The sequence below is a fragment of the Dendrobates tinctorius genome, unplaced genomic scaffold (assembly GCF_039654945.1).
Source record: "Dendrobates tinctorius isolate UK_male_01 unplaced genomic scaffold, ASM3965494v1 ptg000097l, whole genome shotgun sequence".
Lineage (NCBI taxonomy): Eukaryota > Metazoa > Chordata > Amphibia > Anura > Dendrobatidae > Dendrobates > Dendrobates tinctorius.
In genome coordinates this window covers 27,075,541-27,089,652 of record NW_027361765.1, presented here as the reverse complement: position 1 = coordinate 27,089,652, position 14,112 = coordinate 27,075,541, and the positions used below count along the sequence as shown (strand labels likewise).

The 14,112-nt window shown below is 39.5% G+C and overlaps 1 protein-coding gene across 3 annotated transcripts in view; it reads left to right on the top strand.

The window, feature by feature from the left end:
• The window catches only part of CGNL1 (cingulin like 1), a 160,390-nt gene that overhangs the window by 127,010 nt on the left and 19,268 nt on the right, over nt 1-14,112 (top strand). For all 3 annotated transcript variants that reach the window (XM_073586984.1, XM_073586981.1, XM_073586982.1), the window contains 2 exons: nt 2,109-2,279; nt 3,595-3,756. In XM_073586984.1, coding sequence (XP_073443085.1) covers nt 2,109-2,279; nt 3,595-3,756 — 333 coding nt within the window. The remainder of the gene's footprint in view (nt 1-2,108; nt 2,280-3,594; nt 3,757-14,112) is intronic.

The following is a 14,112-nucleotide window of genomic DNA, read 5'->3' as shown; positions in this document are numbered from 1 at the left end:
ATTGATGTTCTATTTGATGGGCTGGTATTTCCTTTTTTTTTTCCTAGTCTCAATATGGTCTTCTTACTTGGCTGCAACAGCGCTTTGGAGATGGACCACTGCAGCTGTGAGAGCTGACACCTTTATAACCAAAGGACCTTCTATAGAAGTCCATAGTTTATAGTAGCCACTAGAGAAATCCATCTGAAGGAGCCAAGTTGGATTAGGAGGGAAGAAAGCATTATTAGTTTCTGTTGAAAAGTGCCTGATTGGATGAAGTTTCCTGGTTAAAGATAGAAGTGTTCCTGACAAGTAGTGGTGAGTGAAAATGAAGACTGTTGCTGTGGGAGATTTATGGTTAACTACTGATGAATATACTTGCCAACACTAGCTCCAAGCCTATAAATTAAGGTGGTGTTCAACACTGTAGTCTTGAAGTGCTGGGGTCCTGGGTTCAAATCCCACCAAAGGCGACATCTGTGTTTTCTTAATTTTTGTGAATGTTTGCTACCACACGCCAAAGACTTACTGATAGGGAATTTGGATTGTGTCCCAATGGATACAGTAAATGGTGATAATGCAAGTAAAGTGATGCAGATTATTTTGGCGCAATAATAGGGGGCTTCTCACAAAATTAGAATATCATCAAAAAGTTAATTTATTTCAGTTCTTCAATACAAAAAGTGAAACTCATATTTTATATAGTCATTACACAGACTGATCTATTTCAAGTGTTTATTTCTGTTAATGTTGATGATTATGGCTTACATCCAGTGAAAACCCAAAAGTCATTATCTCAGTAAATTAGAATACTTTATAACACCAGCTTGAAAAAAATGATATTAAAATCCGAAATGTTGGCCTACTGTAATGTATGTTCAGTAAATGCACTCAATACTTTGGCATCATTTACTGCATCAATGCGGCGTGGCATGGAGGTGATCAGCCTGTGGCACTGCTGAGGTGTTATGGAAGCCTTTGATGCTTTGATATCAGCTTTCAGCTCGTCTGCATTGTTGGGTCTGGTTTCTCTCTCATCTTCCTTTTTACAGTACCCCATAGATTCTCTATGGGGTTTAGGTCAGGCGAGTTTGCTGGCCAATCAAGCACAGTGATACTGTTGTCTTTAAACCAGGTATTGGTACTTTTGGCAGTGTGGACAGGTGCCAAGTCCTGCAGGAGAATGACATTTCCATCTCCAAAAAGCTTGACGGCAGAGGAAAGCATGATGTGCTCTAAAATTTCCTGGTAGGTGGCTATGCTGACTTTGATAAAACACAGTGGACCTACACCAGCAGATGACATGGCTCCCTAAACCATCACTGATTGTGGAAACTTCCAATAGACCTCAAGCTTGTATTGTATGCCTCTCAACTCTTCCTCCAGATTCTGAGACCTTGATTTCCAAGGTCTATTGTGAAGTATCCACAATTGATGATGGTTCCGTGAACCATGTCATCTGTTGGTGTAGGTCCACTGTGTTTTATGAAGACCAAAAGTCAGTGCAGCCATCTACCAGGAAATTAGAGCACTTCATGCTTCCCTCTGCCGACAAGCTTTTTGGAGATTGAAATGTTATTCTCCAGCATGACTTGGCACCTGTCCACACTGCCAAAAATATCAATTTCTCTTTCAAAAAACAGTATCACTGTGCTTAATTGGCCAGAAAACTTGCCTGACCTTAACCCCATAGAGAATCTATGGGGTATTGTAAAGAGGGCTTCCATAACACCTCCGCAGTGCCACAGGCTGATTGCCTCCGTGCCCTGCCGCAGTAATTGATGCAAAAGGAGCCCCGACCAAGTATTGAGTGCATTTACTGAACATACATTTCAGTAGGTCAACATTTTAGATTTTAAAATAATTTTTTCAAGCTGGTGTTATTACAGTCATTTAGAATACTTTATAATGTCTTTTGGGTTTTCATTGGCTGTAAGACATAATCATCAACATTAACAGAAATAAACACTTGAAATAGATCACTCTGTTTGTAATGACTCTATATAATATGAGTTTCACTTTTTGTATTGAAGAACTGAAATAAGTTAACTTTTTGATGATATTCTAATTTTGTGAGATGCACCTGTGTATATATAGAGGCAAAGTAAATAATGAGATTTTATTTCTAGGTGTCAGAACATGTTCAGTTTTCCCGGATGTCTACAGTTGAGCTTCAAAAACAGTTTGATGAACATAAAGAGAAAAATCGAAAGGAAAACAGTGAAATGCAAAGACAGCTTAAAGATAAAATCCTGGAGGTAGAAAGGTGCAACCAAACTATCAGAAAACTCCAAGATGAGGTAAGAAGAGCACCTGTGTTACACTGACTGGGACGCTATGCTTGGGCACTCTTTGCCGAGCTGTAACAGTGGTACAGCTTCTGATTTTGCACAATGTTCTCCTTACTTTGTCAAAGTGTATTTCTTAAACTTTCTTTATGAAGGATTTTTTATCAGAAGAAATGTAGAAAAGATCTATAGTGAATCATTTCCTTACAGACTTGAAACAAAATGTTGCACTACAGAGAGGTTCTGTTGATGTTTCCCCCTTTCATTTTTTGGGATGTGAAGAAAGCATTTAAATTCTGGCTTTGCATCCTGATTTTACTGCAAACAAGATCTTCTTGACAAAACTTCTCCTGAAAAACCCAAGAGGACATGTAATTCGATTTTTCCGCTTATCAAACTGTAATCCTGTTTTTGGTTAACATTTAGTATGTAATTTAACACTTCAAGGGATATCCTGTACATCCATACAATACCCAAAGAATATATTCTGAAAGTACAGTATATTGTTTGCAGATCCCACCAATGTGACCAGCATTTATCTCAAGATTGCGGACGTGACACACTGCTGTGTGGAGATGAGGTCTGAATTATCATGTATATGTATGAGAATTCTGACCACCTTACCACTGTCAGTAGCACACAGTGGGGCACCATTCTCAAGATAGTTGATGGTCCCGTTGTTGGGATGTGAATTTGTTGTACATTTATGACATTGTTTTACATATGATATAACAAATGATTATTTTGGACTTTTTAGAGACCTAAACTAAAGAACAAATATATGTTAAGGAAATTTACATTTAATAGGGTTGAAATGCTTTTGTAAGGCTGGTTTCACATTTGCGCTTTATAGCGCTGCGACGGCCTGTGCACGGCCGCCGCTAAGCCCCGCCCCCTGCCGGCTCCCTGCCCGCCCCATTCGGTCATCGCCGCCTACTAGCGCACATGGGCGCTTGCGATCTGCGCACCCTATCTTTAGCATAGGGTGCGCAGATCGTGCGCTGGCTGTGCGCTAGCAGGATTTTGCCGTGCGCTGCGCACTTTTGAAGGTGCGCCCGTGTGCGCCGAACGCAGCATGTTGCATTTTGGCACGCACGGCGCACCAAGAGTGCAGCGCCCCCTTTGTGCCTTATGGATGAATAAACTACTTCTGAAAATTGATATTGGGGATATTTATTTTTCTTTATGCTTGACATGTAATCCTCAGCTGGATGTTTTGTTTTGTTTTTTTAAAGAATGCAGGAAGTTATTGTAACTAATAGTATATTACCTCTACAATGGGAGTGTGTCATGATAAATCACTATATATCTTTTATACTTCCCTTAGATCAGACATTTAGAAGAAAATTTACAAGACCACCAGAGAGCTCAAGATGAGTCTCTGACCAAGAATCATCTTCTGCAACAGACTATAAAAGATCTTCAATATGAATTAGATGCCAAAAACCATATGAAGGATGAACGGTCAAAACAAGTGAAATCTTTGGAGGTATAATATAAAAAGCGCACACAGGTTGCATGCAACCAAAAATGGGAAAGACTATAACGAATCAAGATTTTGTGTAGAATAATAAAGTGATCTATTAATCTTGTGGATCTGCATATTCGTATTAGTACGTAATACATCTACATTTTTACCATCTGTTAGGGTGGTCATTCACCGGTAATAGCTGTCGTACAAACACTTTTTCTCTGCTCCCCTTAAGTTGAGCTTATTTTTCATGTAATGACCATGTGATGAGGGGGATAAGATTCCACTAAAAACTAATGATGGCTGTGTAATCTCATGAGAACATGTCCAAGTCTTCTCTCTCTGACATCTGCCAACAGAATGAGCGTGGAGCACCCCTCATGCACATTAGTTTTTCTGCTGTATCCGCCAAATTTGTCAGGTTTGAACAACAATCTATTCAGTATGAGCACGTTTATATTTTAATAACACTGGGAGGGGGATCTGTAGCTTTAATATAGATACTAAAATGCTGCCAAATTGAATTTTTTATTTTTCTTTAATGGCCTTAATATTCTTGTCTTTTTTTTTTTTTTTTTTTACATTTTTTGCATGTCGTGCTTTTAATATAATTATCTGTGTACTTTTCCCATGACAACTGGGGACATTTAAATTTCTTTTTTGCTGTACAGTTTTCCCCTGGAGTATTTATAGTCTCCGAAGGAAGCAGTCCTCTATTTTGTCATTAGTTACAGGCAGAACTGATTGGGGTCTGCTGAGACCAGCTCTGGTGTGTGTGTGCGTGCATGGGGACTATTTGCAGTTTATGAATTCTTTATGTGCTATAAAAGGGAGACAGAATGGGTAGTAGACCTCTTCAGTTTTATCTCTATGATCTCTGATTTGTCTCTGACAACCTGCTATCTTGATGGCAGTCACAAGGTGTACATTTTCAATGATGTTGGTTTAAAGACAGACCACTCGTTCATTTAAATGTAGTGATTATTAAAGGTATTACCGGTACTACAATATTGCTGATCCCTTTAGAGATAATTATACACATTAGAATAATATGATCCAAACTTACTAATTTCAGCGGGAGCAGATGATCAGCAAATCAGCAAATGATTTATAGGAGCCTCATGATTCTTGCTATCAGCTATAGCAGCTATAGGGGAGAAAAGGTTGGCTTTCAACAAGTCCAATCATCAGATCATGTTTTCAGAAAAGGCAAGCTGGCATCACTCTCCCCATTGTGAACATATGGGCGCTAAATATGACTGAGTATCAGAGGCATAGCTAGAGGTTCTGCTCAGGGAGGAAAAACATCTGAGTGGCCCCTAACCAGGTAACCCTGATTACAACTATGGTGGCACACCCTAATTGTGGATATAGGGAAACTTCAGCAGATGACTATGTTGTTACTGAAAACAAATCTCTATACAAAGACTAACACTGATATTACCATATCGTGACCATATAGTGGTAAATACCAGTCCTGCAGAATATGTAAGAGATTACAGTTGACATTCCTTCCAATGAAGTTGTTTATTTTCTGGTCTTTTCCTTCTTGCCCAGATCGCCATGACATCATCTTCCAGCCAGGACTTGTCTGCAGAGATTACAACAAATACGCATATAACTTCTCAAATTTTCAGCATCTTCCCCATCCATTCCCAACCTGCACACACTACTGATCCTGCTGTTAACCCAATACTGAGCTGCTGCTGCCATATGTGCCCCTATTACTGCACTTACTGTGTGGTTCAAAAACAATGCTCCTCTTAATACCCACATCATATCAACCACTGTGTCCTTTACAAAGTTTAATGCCTCCTTTGTGCCCTCTAGATGGTAAAATTGCCCCATAGAGCATAATAGTGCCCCCCATACAAGTGCCCTAGAAAAGTGTCTACATATTGCCTCTTGAATGTGATAAGGTCCCATGTGTACCTTTGACAGTTACAATACTCTGAGTGCCACAATAATGCTTTTTAAATGCTAATTTAATAGCACCCCGAGTCCCCACATGTACAACTCTTTTATAGAGTATTCTGCCCCCATAGCTTTTCTTTACACAATTTGATGGGCCCATAGCTCCCCTATACACATTATGATGAGCCTATAGCTCCCCTATACACAGTATGATGAGCCCATCGCTCCCCTATACACAGTATGATGGGTCCACGGCACCCCATACGGAGTATTATGGGCCCATGGCTCTCCTATGCGCAGTATGATGGGCTCACAGCTCCCATATACAAAGTATGATGGGCCCACGGCTCTCCTAGACAGTTTGATGGGCCCACGGCTCCCCTTATATACAGTATGATGGGCCCACGGCTACCCTTATGCACAGTATGATGGGCCCACGGCTCTCCCTATACACAGTATGATGGCTCACGGCTCCCCCTATACACAGTATGATGGGCCCACGGCTCCCCCTATACACACAGTATGATGGCCCATAGCTCCCCTTATACACTGTATGATGGGCCTGCAGCTCCCCTATTCACTGTATGATGGGCCCACAGCTCCCCTATTCACTGTATGATGGGCCCACAGCTCCCCCTTATACACAGTATAATTGCACCCACAGTAGTCACCAAACTGTTCAATGGCTCTCGCGTTAGGTCTTACATTGTATGATAGCCCCAATAGTAGCCGCCACACAGCGTATAATCATAGAATGGTAGAGTTGGAAGGGGCCTCCTGGGTCATCAGGTCCAAACCCCTGCTCAAAAGCAGGATTTACTAAATCCTCCCAGACAGATGTCTGTCCAGCCTCTGTTTGAAGACTTCCATTGAATGAGAACTCACCACCTCTCGTGGCAGCCTGTTCCACTCATTGATCACCCTACCTGTCAAAATTTTTTTTTCTGATATCTAATCTGTGTCTCCTCCCATTCAGTTTCATCCCATTGCTTCTAGTCTTTTCTTGTGAAAATGAGAATAAAGATGATCCTTCTACAATGTGACAGCCCTGGAGATATTTGTAGACAGCTATTAAGTCTCCTCTCAGTCTTATTTTTTGCAAGCTAAATATTCACAAAGCCTGTAACTGTTCCTCATAGGACATGGTTTGCAGACTGGTCACCATTCTGGTCGCTCTTCTCTGAACTTGCTCCAGTTTGTTGATGTGTTTTTTTAAAATGTGGCGCCCAAAGCTAGACACAGTATTCCAGATTAGGTCTGACCTAAGAGGAGTAGAGTGCAATAATGACTTCACGTGATCTAGACTGTATGCTTCTGTTAATACATCCCAGAATTATATTTGATTTTTTTTTTTTTTTGCTGCTGCATCACATTTCTGACTCATGTTCAGTCTGTGATTTATTACTATACCCAAGTCTTTTTCCCATGTGCTGTTGCTTATCCCTATTCCTCCCATTCTGTATATGCTATTTTATTGCCCAGATGTAGTACATTGGTTTTTAACAGGGAAAAATGCATTATGTTACTCTGATGGGTATACCTTGATGTTTGGTAGTGTGGCTTAGTATCCATTTTTTGCAAAAAAAAAGTATCAACTAAATACCCTGTTTTGTTATCACCTTTTTACTAGCACTTGCTGTTTATTGTTTGATATTTTTTTAGAGCAAGAGTATTTTTTCAGGTTTGTTGTACTGTGTTTCTCTTTCCCAGATGTAGTATTTTGTTTTTAACATGGAAAATGCCTTCTGTTAGTTCCTTCCCACTGCTCCAGTTTATTTATATCTTTTTGAATCCTCTCTCTTCTCTAGTATTAGCTATCCCTCCTAGCTTTGTGTCATCAGCAAATTTAATCAGTTTACCCTCAATTCCTTCATCTAAATCGTTGATAAAGATATTGAACAATACAGAGCGCAGGACAGAGCCCTGTGGTACCCCACTTAAGACATTCTTCCAACTGGATGTGCAGCCATTTACGACCACTCTTTGGGTCCGATCACTAAGCCAGTTATGAATCCACCTAACAGTTGCCTTGTCCATTCCATACTTAACAATGTGAATTCAGACAATCACCACCGTCCAGAGCACAAAACATGAACCATGAAAGCAATTGGTTACATTTAAAATAATTTTTATTAATTAATATTAAAAGTTAATGAACCAACTTAACAGCAAAAAGTCATATATCAGGTGCCTCTAAATTTAAAGGAAACAGAACCACCACACCATGCAATGTATACACATAAAGATGAATAGACCATCCAATATAGATTACATAGAAAAAAATCTTTTTGTACTATAGTTGAGAAAGGTAATTAAACTAATAATTTATCTTCATATTGGATATCTTTCAAAGGCCTATGTATAGAAGAAATCACAAATCAATGTGCAAAGTACATATAAATTGTCTTTTTCTGCTAAGAATTATCACTAGAGTTGAGCGATACCGTCCGATACTTCAAAGTATCGTATCGGATGGTATCGGCCGATCTTTAAAAAAAGTATCGGTATCGCCGATTCCGATACCGGAAGTCCCATTCAAGTCTATGGGACTTCCGGTATCGGAATAAGAAAAACCCTTTCCTGCCCTTGTACAGCCTCTCTGGGGTCTGTACGGGCCTTTCGGGGGGCTGTGCCGGCCTGCCAGGGGGTCTGTGCAGGCTCCGGTGGTCTGTGCCGGCCTGCTGGTGGTCTGTGCAGGCTCCGGGGGGCTGTGCCGGCCTGCCGGGGGGCTGTGCCGGCTCCGGGGGGCTGTGCCGGCCTGCCGGGGGGCTGTGCCGGCCTGCCGGGGGGCTGTGCAGGCTCCGGGGGTCTGTGCAGGCATCGTCCGATGGGACTACAAGTCCCATCGGGCGATGCCTGCTACCATGACAGTGATTGACACATTAGCCAATGATGGGACAGTAGTAGTCCCATCATCCGGCTAATGTGTTAAATGTAAAAAAAAAAAAAAAAAAATTACATGCTACATACATACAACGTGCATACTACATACATGCTACATTCATACTACATACTACATACATGCTACATACATACTACATATATACTACATGCATGCTACATACATACTGCATGCTACATACATACCACATACATACTACATACATACTACATATATACTACATGCATGCTACATACATACTACATGCTACATACATACCACATACATACTACATATATACTACATGCATGCTACATACATACTACATGCTACATACATACCACATATATACTACATACATACTACATATATACTGCATGCTACATACATACTACATATATACTACATGCATGCTACATACATACTACATGCTACATACATACCACATACATACTACATACATACTACATACATACTACATGCTACATACATACTACATGCTACATACATACTACATATATACTACATTCATGCTACATACATACTACATATATACTACATGCATGCTACATACATACTACATGCTACATGCATGCTACATACATACTACATACATACTACATGCTACATACATACCACATATATACTACATACATACAATACATTCATACAATACATACATAGACATACAGTACATATAACATAGAGTAACATACTTACCAATACTTGTCACATTGTTCCCCGAAGCCATTGTCGTCTACGGAATAAATATTAACATAACAAACCACAAAAATACTCACCCACGATCCGAAGCAGTCCACGAGTGTGTCCCACGACGATCTTGGGTAGAGAACTGCAGCATCAGATGATGCTGCCGTTCTCTACGGGCTGCAGGAATCCAATGACGGAAGGTAGGTATCCTTCCGCACTGTATTCCTCCGCCACTTAAAAAAAAAAAGTCCCTAGTCTCACTTTATGCCATTGCTGTGGCCCACACAGCAATGGCATAAAGTGAGACTAGGGACTTTTTTTTTTTAAGTGGCGGAGGAATACAGTGCGGAAGGATACCTACCTTCCGTCATTGGATTCCTGCAGCCCGTAGAGAACGGCAGCATCATCTGATGCTGCAGTTCTCTACCCAAGATCGTCGTGGGACACACTCGTGGACTGCTTCGGATCGTGGGTGAGTATTTTTGTGGTTTGTTATGTTAATATTTATTCCGTAGACGACAATGGCTTCGGGGAACAATGTGACAAGTATTGGTAAGTATGTTACTCTATGTTATATGTACTGTATGTCTATGTATGTATTGTATGAATGTATTGTATGTATGTAGTATATATGTGGTATGTATGTAGCATGTAGTATGTATGTAGTATGTATGTAGCATGCATGTAGCATGTAGTATGTATGTAGCATGCATGTAGTATATATGTAGTATGTATGTAGCATGCAGTATATATGTAGTATGTATGTAGTATATATGTGGTATGTATGTAGCATGTAGTATGTATGTAGCATGCATGTAGTATATATGTAGTATGTATGTAGCATGTAGTATGTATGTGGTATGTATGTAGCATGTAGTATGTATGTAGCATGTAGTATGTATGTAGCATGCATGTAGTATATATGTAGTATGTATGTAGCATGTAGTATGTATGTGGTATGTATGTAGCATGTAGTATGTATGTAGCATGCATGTAGTATATATGTAATATGTATGTAGCATGCAGTATATATGTAGTATGTATGTAGTATATATGTGGTATGTATGTAGCATGTAGTATGTATGTAGCATGCATGTAGCATGTAGTATGTATGTAGCATGCATGTAGTATATATGTAGTATGTATGTAGTATGTATGTAGTATGTATGTAGCATGCAGTATGTATGTAGTATGTATGTAGCATGCAGTATGTATGTAGTATGTATGTAGTATATATGTAGTATGTATGTAGCATGCATGTAGTATGTATGTAGCATGTATGTAGTATGTATGTAGTATATATGTAGTATGTATGTAGCATGTAGTATGTATGTAGCATGCATGTAGTATGTATGTAGTATTTTTTTTTTTTTTTTTTTTTTTTTTTTAACATTTAACACATTAGCCGGATGATGGGACTACTACTGTCCCATCATTGGCTAATGTGTCAATCACTGTCATGGTAGCAGGCATCGCCCGATGGGACTTGTAGTCCCATCGGACGATGCTTGCACAGACCCCCGGACATCAGCACAGCCCCCCGGCAGGCCGGCACAGCCCCCCGGCAGGCCGGTACAGACCCCCACAGGGTGCACAGACCACCGGCAGGCCGGCACAGCCCCCCGGCAGGCCGGTACAGACCCCGGGCAGTCCACACAGCCCCCCGGCAGGCCGGCACAGCCCCCCGGCAGGCCGGCAGAGACCCCCGGAAGGCCCGAAATGACGGCGCATCATGATGCGCACACACCGCGCATCATGATGACGTCAGGCCGTCAATCAACTGAACTTCCGATTCCGATGCCGAATTCCGATATTGAAAAAATATCGGAAGTCGGTATCGGAATTCCGATACAGCAAGTATCGGCCGATACCCGATACTTGCGGTATCGGAATGCTCAACACTAATTATCACTCAAGAACATCTACTATAAAAGAAATATATGCACAAAATCCCTAAAGATAAAGTTTTACCTGTTAGGAAGGAAAAAGTAGGCAGAGAATATAAGGTCACAATAGAGATATCTGATAAGGCAAATATAAGCGCTATTACATTAAATCCCCTATTAACAATTGTAAAAGAGTATACACAAATTATCCGTATCAAAATAAATGTAAATGGAAAGTGGATACAATGACTCTCTATGGGGAACAAAGTATAAGCGCTATTGCACAGAGTGTATACAATAGATCTCTATGGGAAACAAAGTGTGAGCGCTATTACACAGAGTGTATACAATGAATCTCTATGAGGAATAGATGTAAGCGCTATTGCACAGAGTGTAAAAAATAAATCTATAAAAAACAGTATAAGCGCTATTGCACAGAATGTATACAATGTATCTCTATGGGAAACAGAGTATGAGCGCTATTGCACAGAGTGTATACAATGAATCTCTATGAGGAACAAAATATAAGCGCTATTGCACAAAGTGTATAAAATAAATCTCTATAAACAACAGAATATAAGCGCTGTTGCACAGAGTGTATATAATGGGTCTCTATGGGGAACAGAGTGAGCGCTATTGCACAGAGTGTATACAATGAATCTCTGTGAGGAACAGAGTGTAAGCGCTATTGCACAGAGTATGTAAAATAAATCTCTATGTAAAACAGAGTGTAAGCGCTAGTGCTGGTGGCGTCTTTTCCTCACCCGAACGCACATTTTGTCATTTCTTCCTCAGGGGGCGTCTATACACGCCCCCTGAGGAAGAAATGACGAAACGTGTGTTGGGGTGAGGAAAAGATGCCACCAGCACTCTGCACTTTATTATTTTTTGGCCTAGGTAATTATAATATTGTTATCTCTCTCATTTATGCTTAGTAGAGAAACTTCTGAACTTATTGATGTGCATTAGTACTTACACTCTGTTCCCTATAGAAGGTTATTGTATGCACTCTGTGCAATAGCGCTTACACTCTGTTCCTCACAGAGATTCATTGTATACATTCTGCAATAGCGATCACTCTGTTCCCCATAGAGATCCATTATATACACTCTGTGCAATAGCGCTTATATTCTGTTGTTTATAGAGATTTATTTTATACACTTTGTGCAATAGCGCTTATATTTTGTTCCTCATAGAGATTCATTGTATACACTCTGTGCAATAGCGCTCATACTCTGTTTCCCATAGAGATCCATTGTATACACTCTGTGCAATAGCGCTCACACTTTGTTCCCCATAGAGATCCATTGTATACACTCTGTGCAATAGCGCTTATACTCTGTTCCTCATAGAGATCCATTGTATACACTCTGTGCAATAGCGCTCATACTCTGTTTCCCATAGAGATCCATTGTATACACTCTGTGCAATAGTGCTTATACTCTGTTCCTCATAGAGATCCATTGTATACACTTTGTGCAATAGCACTCACACTTTGTTCCCCATAGAGATCCATTGTATACACTGTGCAATAGCGCTCACACTTTGTTCCCCATAGAGATCCATTGTATACACTCTGTGCAATAGCACTCACACTTTGTTCCCCATAGAGATCCATTATATACACTCTGTGCAATAGCGCTTATACTCTGTTGTTTATAGAGATTCATTATATACAATTTTGTGCAATAGCGCTCACAATCTTTTCCCCATAGAGATCCATTGTATACACTCTGTGCAATAGCGCTTATACTCTGTTTTTTATAGAGATTTATTTTATACACTCTGTGCAATAGCGCTTATATCTATTCCTCATAGATATTCATTGTATACACTCTGTGTAATAGCGCTCACACTTTGTTTTCCATAGAGATCAATTGTATACACTCTGTGCAATAGCGCTTATACTTTGTTCCCCATAGAGAGTCACTGTATCCACTTTCCATTTACATTTATTTTGATACGGATAATTTGTGTATACTCTTTTACAATTGTTAATAGGGGATCTTATGTAATAGCGCTTATATTTGGCTTATTAGATATCTCTATTGTGACCTTATATTCTCTGCCTGCTTTTTTCTTCCTAACAGGTAAAACTTTATCTTTAGGGATTTTGTGCATATATTTCTTTTATAGTAGATGTTCTTGAGTGATAATTCTTAGCCCAAAAAGACAATTTATATGTACTTTGCACATTGATTTGTGATTTCATCTATACATAGGTCTTTGAAAGATATCCAATATGAAGATAAATTATTAATTTAATTACCTTTCTCAACTATAGTACAAAAAGGTTTTTTTCTATGTAATCTATATTGGATGGTCTATTCATCTTTATGGTATGGTCTTTATGGTGGTTCTGTTTCCTTTAAATTTAGAGGCACCTGATATATGACTTTTTGCTGTTAAATTGGTTCATTAACTTTTAATAATAATTAATAAAAATTATTTTAAACGTAACCAATTGCTTTCATGGTTCATGTTTTGTGCTCTGGACGATGGTGATTGTCTGGATTCACATTGTTGTTTTGATCTGTTTAGAACCATATGATATTGTAAGGACTTTCTTATATTGATTTCTCCCCATTCCATACTTAGTCATTTTTTCAATAAGGATTGTGTGAGATAGTTTGTCAAATGCTTTGCTGAAGTTAAGATATAATATATTTGCAACATTTCCCTGATCCACCCAGTCAGTGATTCTGTCATAGAGGGAAGTTAGTCTGACATGACTTATTAGTTACAAACACATGCTGACTTTGATTAATCACTTCATTCTAATCCAGGCACTTGCATACATGTTGTTTAATAATTAAGATCTCTCCTGGTATAGAAGTCAGACTTACTGGCCTATAGTTCCCTGAGCCCACTTTCTTCCCCTTTTGGAAGATAGGAACATTTGCTCTTCTCCAGTCTTTTGGGTCCTCTCCTGTTCTCCAAGAATTTTCAAAGATTATGGAGAGTGATTAAAAAATTTCTTCT